Source organism: Amblyraja radiata, chromosome 2 (assembly GCF_010909765.2).
Source record: "Amblyraja radiata isolate CabotCenter1 chromosome 2, sAmbRad1.1.pri, whole genome shotgun sequence".
Taxonomy (NCBI): domain Eukaryota; kingdom Metazoa; phylum Chordata; class Chondrichthyes; order Rajiformes; family Rajidae; genus Amblyraja; species Amblyraja radiata.
In genome coordinates, this window is record NC_045957.1 from 33,294,641 (window position 1) to 33,304,979 (window position 10,339).

The following is a 10,339-nucleotide window of genomic DNA, read 5'->3' on the forward strand; positions in this document are numbered from 1 at the left end:
GACAAGGGTGGCACAGTGATAAGGTTGCTGCCTTAAGGCGCCAGAAACCTGAGTTCAACCCTGACCATGGGTGCTGTCTGTAGGGTGTTTGTACGTTCTCCTTGTGACCGCGTGGGTTTTCTCCTAGTGCTCCGGTTTCCTCCCACATTACAAAGTTGAGCAAGTTTATAGGTTAATTGACTTCTTTAAATTGTCCCCAGTGTGTAGGATGGAACGAATGTACGGGTGATTGTTGGTTGTCGCGATCTCGGTGGGCTGAAGGGCTGTATCTCTAAACTAAACCAAACTAAGATCATGGCTCATCTCCCATCTTAGTACCGTTTTTCTGTATTAACTCTTAACTTCATAATTCCTTGATTCCTTTAATATATAAAAATGTAAACTAAACAAGGCTAAACTAAACTAAAATGAATAAGAGGGGGATTGAGAATGATGGAATTGTTCTGGGATCTGGCCTAGATTTGATGGTGGGTAACTGGAAGCTTGGGGCCAGGCATGTGGAGTCGACGAGTGCTGTACAAGGAGAAGACCAAATCTGTGTTTATCTCCTTTCAAGGCAGGGGTCAAATTGAAACAAAAACTACTGAACTTCTCAGGTGAAACACAGACAATACTTTCCACAGATGCTGCATGACCTGCTGAGTGTTTCCAGCATTTCCTGCTCTTATTTCAGATGGAACACTGTTTCTTCTGGAGAGGGTGATGTTGACGCCCTGCGTATTGAGAAGTGTAGGGCGGCTGCTGCACCTTCTGTAAATGCTCTGGAAGGTGCTGTGAATGGAGAGAGCGAATGTTGGTGGTAATTGACATGTGAACCAATGTGTCATAGAAACATAGAAACATAGAAATTAGGTGCAGGAGTAGGCCATTCGGCCCTTCGAGCCTGCACCGCCATTCAATATGATCATGGCTGATCATCCAACTCAGTATCCCGTACCTGCCTTCTCTCCATACCCTCTGATCCCCTTAGCCACAAGGGCCACATCTAACTCCCTCTTAAATATAGCCAATGAACTGGCCTCGACTACCCTCTGTGGCAGAGAGTTCCAGAGATTCACCACTCTCTGTGTGAAAAAAGTTCTTCTCATCTCGGTTTTAAAGGATTTCCCCCTTATCCTTAAGCTGTGACCCCTTGTCCTGGACTTCCCCAACATCGGGAGCAATCTTCCTGCATCTAGCCTGTCCAACCCCTTAAGAATTTTGTAAGTTTCTATAAGATCCCCTCTCAATCTCCTAAATTCTAGAGAGTATAAACAAAGTCTATCCAGTCTTTCTTCATAAGACAGTCCTGACATCCCAGGAATCAGTCTGGTGAACCTTCTCTGCACTCCCTCTAGGGCAATAATGTCCTTCCTCAGATTTGGAGACCAAAACTGTACGCAATACTCCAGGTGTGGTCTCACCAAGACCCTGTACAACTGCAGTAGAACCTCCCTGCTCCTATACTCAAATCCTTTTGCTATGAAAGCTAACATACCATTCGCTTTCTTCACTGCCTGCTGCACCTGCATGCCTACTTTCAATGACTGGTGTACCATGACACCCAGGTCTCGTTGCATCTCCCCTTTTCCTAGTCGGCCACCATTTAGATAATAGAATGGGGTCATTCCATGAGATCAAATCTATGGGAATTTCTGAAAGTTGTGTTTATTGACTGTTCAAGTTCGAGGATAAAACACAGATTTGTGAATACTAGGAAGCGTTGGTTTATGGGGAATGAGCAGGAAAGTGGAATTGATGCATTGAGTGCCAGTTACAAGGGAACAGGTTCAAGGATCTGACTAGTAGAGCAGAAAAATGCTCACTCGTCTGTTTAGTTACAAATCAGATTTATTGGTAAGAGAGAGAACAAAAACGATACTTGTTTTGGTATGAGCGGGGTCCGTTTTACAGCAGCACACCTCTTTCTCTCCCTGCCTCCGTCCGCGGTGCTGATCGCGACTCAGCCCGTCGGTGAACCGCTCTGGTACATGAACTACCTCATGGCTTATCGGCGCCTGCCTTTATACAGGCAGGAATCAGCCGTTGAAATAACCGCCGGTAAGTCCTGGCCAATAGTGCTGCTCCCATATTCAAACTGCACCAAATGGCAGGGGACTGCATCCTAGCAAGGGCCGGCCGCAGACTGCCGTGTAAAGCGATACACACATGCTACATATTTGGCACGCAAAGGAAATCCACACACGCTACAGACTTGGCAAGCATAAGTTTAAACAGAGCGTTGTCGGCTGCAGCCCTATGGGTTCCAAATATAGCGCTACTGGCCACAGCGCTATGGGCTTTAAACATAGTTCTATGGGCTTTAAACTATGGCCACATGTTATGGTTCACAGACTGTTCGGGCAACATTCTTGTATAACAGTGCCCAGTAGATGAAGTTCATGGGCCCCAAAGAGGACGCCTTCCATTTTTCTTGTTGAAGCTACGCTTGCACCATATAAAATGCAAATTGTGTTGACCTTTATACTTTGCTCTAAAAAACAAATAGCTAAGGGACAAATGTTATGTTTTTGAATCTGAAATGTACTATTTGAATTGATAATGCAGTGAAATATAAATTAACTGCATGCTGGACAGAATGTTTAGATGTCCAGTGTATTTTGCTGCATATATTTTGGAAAGTTTTGTTGGTACTTGTATACTTTATACTTAAAATTAGCCATAGCCATTACATATTCAAATTTTCCTCTTCTTATCTCGTCCCACTCGTACTCCCCACTCAAACAGGATTACAACCATGGCCATTCTAGGTGATCCAGAGAAACCAAATCTGTCTTCAGGCCTGATGTTGGCAAAGCAATCTGGAGCAATTGAGATGCAGTACCTACAGAAGAGGTGGTCAGAACCTCATCTCAATGAACTAGAGACTTTGCAATATATTTTGCAAAAAAATGTGTAGAATTGTGTACAGACCATATCATTGAACTGTAAGAATGTCCACAGACGGTTTGTAAATGTGCAAATTATTATAGATTTTTGTAAAAGTTATTTATAAATTTTCATTATAGCAAATATTGAACAAGTCTATAAAGAACTTATAACACAACTTGGTTTGTATGATATTTTTTCATTCTAATTCAAATAGTATTTTATTTTATAGTTCATTGTATATGCCAGATTGTTTTTGGAGTCAGTATTCTGAGTTCTGAATCAACATTTGGGGATGAAAGGAATTAAAATGTAATATGGATTTTCAAATGGTGATCTGCAAGGTACCATACAAAAGCTTACTTCACAGGATAATAGCTTGTGGATTTGAGGAAATCTATTCATATGGAGCAAAACACAAAGTGCTGGAGGAACTCAGCAGTTCAGGCAGTATCTGTGAAGGGAATGGACAGGCAACGTTTCGGGTCAGGACCCTTCTTCAGACTGAGTTAAATTACACTGAATTGACAATTCAGGAATGCTTTTCTGGCTCCTATTGAATTGTAACCTATCCATTTTTTTTTGTGTTGTCCGTTTTTAACTCCTGAACTAAAATTATCATCCACAATATTTCAAAATCTCCATATAAAACTTGACCAAAACTCTTATCAGGCAACAATTCCATGCACCCTTAAGGGCCTGTTCATATGCTATTATGTTCTATGTTCTCTAAATAAGATTTTTTTTTTCTGGAATTAACCCAACAAAGTTACGCCTACAGTTAATGAGGCCCTACCCCTGGCTTAGTAGAATGTGAAGACAAACTTCTGTGTTAATGCTGAGATCTTTGTGGTTCTGGGCTCAAATAAACTATTTAATAATAATCACACCTGTAATTTTGCCCACAAATGCAACATTTTTTTTCACCACATTCTCTCTGCCTTGCTGATGCACATCATTAAAAACAAAAGATGTATTGTAACAAGGTTAATCCTGAGCCAGTAACGTGAAGAAAAGCTGAAAGCACAAATGGGAACCGACATGTAACATTGAAGAGCTGTTTGACAATGCGTTTACAGCTGAAGAGTAAATGTCAGTAATGTCTGTTAATCACGGTTAATGGCATTGTGTGACCCTTGAAATCTGTACAGCTGCTTAATAAACTCCACATTTCTGTCAGCCTTTGGAATAAACAATATTGAGGGATCTCAGAGGTCAGGCTCCAAACTTACGGAATTCAACATGAGAACAAGTTAAATGGGAGTTGAGATTACGCTTTTTGCCAACGACTGTTTTTCAAAGTCACCTAATTCTAGCTGATGGGAATTGCATAGTATAGTCTAGACTACAGGATAAGTATTCAGAATCTTGGAAACCCTTCTATTTATATATCATTCTATTGTGTCCCACACAGCTGCCTCAAACTGTTTCACAAACCATTTAGTTATACTTTAACAAGGTATAGCTTATGCAAATAGATTTTGGACCTGCTTGGAATGAGTTTAGTTTAGTTTAGAGACACAGCATGGAAAGAGACCCTTCGGCCCACTGCTTCCACAGTGACCATTCAACACCCATTCACACTAGTACTATGTTATCCCACTTTCTCATCCACGAGGGGCAATCTACAGAGATCAAACAACCTACAAACCTGTATGTATTTGGGATGTGGGAGTAAAGCACCTGGAGGAAGCCCATGCCAGCACAGGAAGAACAGAGTTCATGCAGGAATTTAGGTCTCGACACCAAATCTTGTTATTTAACATCCAGCCAAAGAAGTACAATCTTCCCTGAATGATGGGATTTCTGACAATTTGCTAGTCTTTAAATAGATCAGAATTTGATACCAATGGCAGAGGTGCTCACCTACATGATAATCTACAGGGCGGCACAGCGGCGCAGTGGTAGAATTGCTGCCTTACAGCGTCAGAGATCCAGATTTGATTTTAAATATGGGTGCTGTCTGTACAGAATTTGTATGTTCTCCCTGTGACTGCATGGGTTTTCTCCAGGTGCTCCGGATTCCTCCCACACTCCAAAGACCCTCAGGTTTGCAGGTTAATTGGCTTCGGTAAAAATTGTAAATTGTCCCTAGTGTGTAGAATAGTTCTAGTGTACGGGGATCGCTGGTCAGCGTGGACTGGGTGGGCCAAAGGGCCTGTTTGCACGTTGCATCTCTAAACTAAACAAAGCATGGACTTGCATCTTCTGTGCCCACTGCTGTCAGCTTGTTGCTGAAAGTTATCCTGATCCTAAATGGTGTGCTGCATGATGGCAGGTCATTGTGCGACACATTGCAGCCATGTGGGTGGGCAGGACAATACTTCCTCATGTAAAAAAAAGCATATGACAGCAAGATTTCACACTACAGTGCAATGCCCCAGGCTTTGGTGGTCATCAAACCAGTTGAGGATTTTGAATGGAAACACAAGGAACTGCAGATGCTGGGCCATTGTGCAGAACTCAAAGCACTGGAGGAACTCAACGAGTCGAGCAGCATCTGGAAGGAATGGGTGGGAGACGGCTCCTTCTTCAGACTGCATGGGGATATTCATGACATTCTGATTGTGCAAATTTATCCAAAGACTGTTAAAAGTCAGTAAAACAAAAATATTTTAAAACGGGAAGATTATTTAAAGACACGTAAAACATGTGAACAATAAGCAAAGTAAACTCTTAATTAAGTTCTGATACCCATCTCTCACATAGGCCGACGAGGATTTCAATAGCAGGGAACAGTTGGCAAAATATCAGTGAAGACCTAGCAGTAAATTTAGGATCTCTGCATTTGCAAACCTATGGGGAGAAATGCCCAAACGTCCAAGTGGAATTAGCAGCACTTGCTAACAAGCCTTGGCTCATAATAATGAAACATAGAAACATAGAAATTAGGTGCAGGAGTAGGCCATTCGGCCCTTCGAGCCTGCACCGCCATTCAATATGATCATGGCTGATCATCCAACTCAGTATCCCGTACCTGCCTTCTCTCCATACTCTCTGATCCCCTTAGCCACAAGGGCCACATCTAACTCCCTCTTAAATATAGCCAATGAACTGGCCTCGACTACCCTCTGTGGCAGGGAGTTCCAGAGATTCACCACTCTCTGTGTGAAAAAAGTTCTTCTCATCTCGGTTTTAAAGGATTTCCCCCTTATCCTTAAGCTGTGACCCCTTGTCCTGGACTTCCCCAACATCGGGAGCAATCTTCCTGCATCTAGCCTGTCCAACCCCTTAAGAATTTTGTAAGTTTCTATAAGATCCCCTCTCAATCTCCTAAATTCTAGAGAGTATAAACCAAGTCTATCCAGTCTTTCTTCATAAGACAGTCCTGACATCCCAGGAATCAGTCTGGTGAACCTTCTCTGCACTCCCTCTATGGCAATAATGTCCTTCCTCAGATTTGGAGACCAAAACTGTATGCAATACCCCAGGTGTGGTCTCACCAAGACCCTGTACAACTGCAGTAGAACCTCCCTGCTCCTATACTCAAATCCTTTTGCTATGAAAGCTAACATACCATTCGCTTTCTTCACTGCCTGCTGCACCTGCATGCCCACTTTCAATGACTGGTGTACCATGACACCCAGGTCTCGCTGCATCTCCCCTTTTCCTAGTCGGCCACCATTTAGATAATAGTCTGCTTTCCTGTTTTTGCCGATGAAGGAGCATCGACTCAATTTTTGTGGCAAAATGTCCATGGTCTGAAAGAACGAGTGTTCCAAGTTGAACCAAACTGAAACCAAAAGAGATTTTAGGGAGGTTTTGCAACAAAAACTTCATCTGTTTTTGAGACCAAATAAGTCAATTAAATCGAGTTGTAAGACAGCATCAAAAAAGGTTGGTCAAGTCGGTTGTGGTAAATCAAGAGTAGTTGACTCTAAAGATAGACCCAAAGTGTTGGAGTAACTCAGCGGGCCAGGCAGAATCTCTGAAGAAAAAGGATGGGTGACTTTTCGGGTCAGGACCCTTCTTCAGACTCATTTTTCAGACTGAAGAAGGGTCCCGATCCGAAACGTTACCCATCCTTTTGCTCCAGAGATGCTACCTGGCCCGTTGAGTTACTCCAGCACTTTGTATCTATCTTTGGTATAAACCAGGATCTGCACTTCTCTGTTTATGGTATCAGTTGACTCGCATGGATTTTCGATCTTGTTCCTAAATAAATCATATCTTCTGCATATGTTAGAATAAATTTTGTGGAAACTACACCACTGTTGAAATCTAATTTTCTGCCATTTTTTAAGTCAGTTTTCCAAGTTTATACAGATTCATGCCAGATTTAACATTCTGTTCATGTTACCTCACTTGTGACTGCTGTTTGTTATAGCCACTGTTGCCAGCAGAGGGCACCTTTGCTCCACGACGCATTCCTGACTTAGCACTTGCAATGATTAATTCACTTAAATAATTCAATGTTTGCTTCGACTTTTACACCAAAGACTTTCCTTGTTTAAATTTTTGGTAATGTCCCTTGTGTGATCTCCCGACGGTGTCCAATTCCCACAGTCGCAACTTGCCGCGGAGCCCCACTTGTCCAGTTGTGCTCGAGTCCTTCCTGCTGTGAAAACAGAGTGACTCACAAGCAGCTTCTTGGCCATGGGTGATGGATCTTAGAGGCCCCATTCCCAGCCCACACTGATAGCCATTTCACAGTACATTACTGTCACAGCTCTTTGAACATTTGTTTAAATGTCCGTGATGGATAGGGACATTTAAAAATAGATCAAAAGAATTTTAAATAATTAAACAAAAACAAAAAAATCATAAATTTAGTTAAATAATTTTTAAGTGCTGTAGAGTGCCATCACAATTTAAGTTACAGAAAAATAGCAGTGCGATGGTTCAACTAGTGGATCTGCCTCACAGCTCCACTGAATTGGATTTATTCCTGGCCTTGTGTGCGGAGTTTACACGTCCCCCTAGTGATTGTGTGGTTTCCCCCCCACGTCCCAAAGGTCTGCTGGTTAGTAAGCTAATTGGCTAATGTCAATTGCCCTTAACTGCAGGCGAGTTGTATGATCCGCAGGGAGTTGATAGGAATGAAAGAAGAGTGTGCGAGGAGAACGAGAATTGCTTTGGCTTTGTGGTGGAGATTTAACACTTTTGAATGATTTAGCACAATAGAATCTTACAGCTTGGAATCAGGCCCTTTGGCCCAAATTGTCCATGCTGACCCTTCTGTATTTATCCCGTCACCCATTACATGATCCATTGCCTTCTATGCTGAAGTATTCATCCAGAAACCTCTTTAAGTGCTTTTATCAACCAGCTTTTAGCCACTCTTTCAGGCAGTGCATTTTATGTACTTATCACTGTCTGTATGTAGGTCCCATAAGGTCATAAGTGATAGGAGCAGAATTAGGCCATTTAGCCTATCAATGGCCCATTTACTCTGCCATTCAACCATGGCTGATCTATTTTAAGAATGAGGTGTAAGCCATTTAGAACGGAGGTGATTAAAAACTTTTTCGCACAGAGAGTTGTGAGTCTGGAATTCTCTGCCTCAGAGGGCGGTGGAGGCCGGTTCTCTGAATGCTTACAAGAGAGAGCTGGACAGAGCTCTTAAAGATAGCGGAGTCAAGGGATGTGGTGAGATCGCAGGAACGTAGTACTGATTGGGGATGATCAGCCATGATCACATTGAATGGCGTTGCTGGCTCGAAGGGCCGAATGGCCTACTCCTGCACCTATTGTCTATTGTCTATTATCTCTCCCTCCTAACCCCATCCTCATGCCTTTTCCACATAACCCCTGACACCCGTATTCGTCCCCCTCATATCCCCTCTGAATCTATTTTCCTTTACCCTATGATGTGGGGGAATGTTTCCTGCAGTCTTCCCGATACACTTCAATCATGCACCCCTCCCCCCACCACCTTTAAAATCCACCTCACCAGCTTCTCCAGTCTCTACTTATAACTAAACTGCTCCATTCTGATCAATCTCCTCTGCACCAGAGAGATTAGAAAAACAATGCGGAAACAGGCTCTGGTCCACCAAGTCCGCACCGACCAGCGATCCCCACACATTAACACAATCCTACACACACTAGGGACAATTTTACATTTACACCAAGCCAATTAACCTACAAACCTGTAAGTCTTTGGATTGCGGGAGGAAACCGAAGATCTCAGAGTAAATGCATGCAGGTTATGGGGAGAACGCACACACTCCGTACAGACAAGCACCCGTAGTCAGGATCAAACCCGGGACTCCCTCCATAATCTTCTCTGCCATTGTGATTTTAATGCATATCAGGATGCTTCTTAAATGTTGTGAGAATATCTGTCTTCACCACCTTTTCAAGTAGCATGTTTCAGATACCAACACTCTCTGCGTGAAAAGTGTTCCTTCTCAGAGCCTTCTAAACCTCTTACCTTAAACCTATGCTCTCTTGCCTCAGATACCCTCACTATGGGAGAGAGATCTTTACCATCTTCTCTATCCATCTCTCTCATAATTTTGTACACCTCTATTAGGTCACTCCTCAGCTCCGTGGAAAACAAAGCCTATCTTTATCAATCTCTCCTTAGAACTTAAATGCTCCAATCCAGGCAACATCCCAGTGCATCTCCTCTATGCTTTCCCCAGCTTGGTCACAGGAAGTGGATTTTATAATAACAGTTTATACAGAAAAACGGTACTAAAACAGGAGATGAGCCATGATGTTAGAAACATAGAAAATAGGTGCAGGAGTAGGCCATTCCGCCCTTCGAGCCTGCACCGCCATTCAATATGATCATGGCTGATCATCCAACTCAGTATCCTGTGCCTGCCTTCTCTCCCTACCCCCTGATCCCTTTATCCACAAGTGCCATATCTAACTCCCTCTTAAATATAGCCAATGAACTGGCCTCAACTACCTTCTGTGGCAGAGAATTCCGGAAATTCACCACTCTGTGTAAAAAAATGTGTTATCTTACTTTAGTTTAGTTTAGAGATACAGCTTGAAAACAGATCCTTTGTCCCACCGAGTCCATGCCGACCAATCATCACCTGTACACTAGTTCTATGTTATCCCATTTTCGCACATCACACTCGGGGTGATTTACAGAAGCCAATCAACCTACAAACCTGCATGTCTTTGGAATATGGGAGGAAACCCACGCAGTCACGGGGAGAACGTAACATTTCCATAAAGACAGCACCCGAAGACAGGATCGAACCAGAGTCTCTGGCGCTATAAGGCACCAGCAACTTTACCACTGCACCGCTGTGCCGCCCTTGACCTGAAACGTCCACTGTTTCTCTTTATGCAGATGCTGCCTGACCTGCTGAGTTTTACCAGCATTTTCTGTTTTTCTTTTGGATTTTCAGCATCTGCATATTTTGTTTTTTATCTCCACTCAGATTTCATGGTGCGTGCATTGAAATACATCACCTACCTTGAACTCGCCTTCTCCCTTTGTAGCTCTGTCAAAAATGTTCCAGCTCTCCAAGTGCACGTGACAATTTATCAGTTGAAACAGGTT

At 42.9% G+C, this 10,339-nt stretch overlaps 1 protein-coding gene across 3 annotated transcripts in view; it reads left to right on the forward strand.

Annotated features, from left to right (window-relative positions):
- Window positions 1-3,046, forward strand: part of dync2i1 (dynein 2 intermediate chain 1) — a 92,446-nt gene extending 89,400 nt beyond the window's left edge. For all 3 annotated transcript variants that reach the window (XM_033044600.1, XM_033044605.1, XM_033044613.1), the window contains one exon: window positions 2,728-3,046. In XM_033044600.1, the coding sequence (XP_032900491.1) occupies window positions 2,728-2,899 (172 nt within the window). In that variant the 3' untranslated portion in view covers window positions 2,900-3,046. The remainder of the gene's footprint in view (window positions 1-2,727) is intronic.
- Window positions 3,047-10,339: the final 7,293 nt, after the last annotated feature.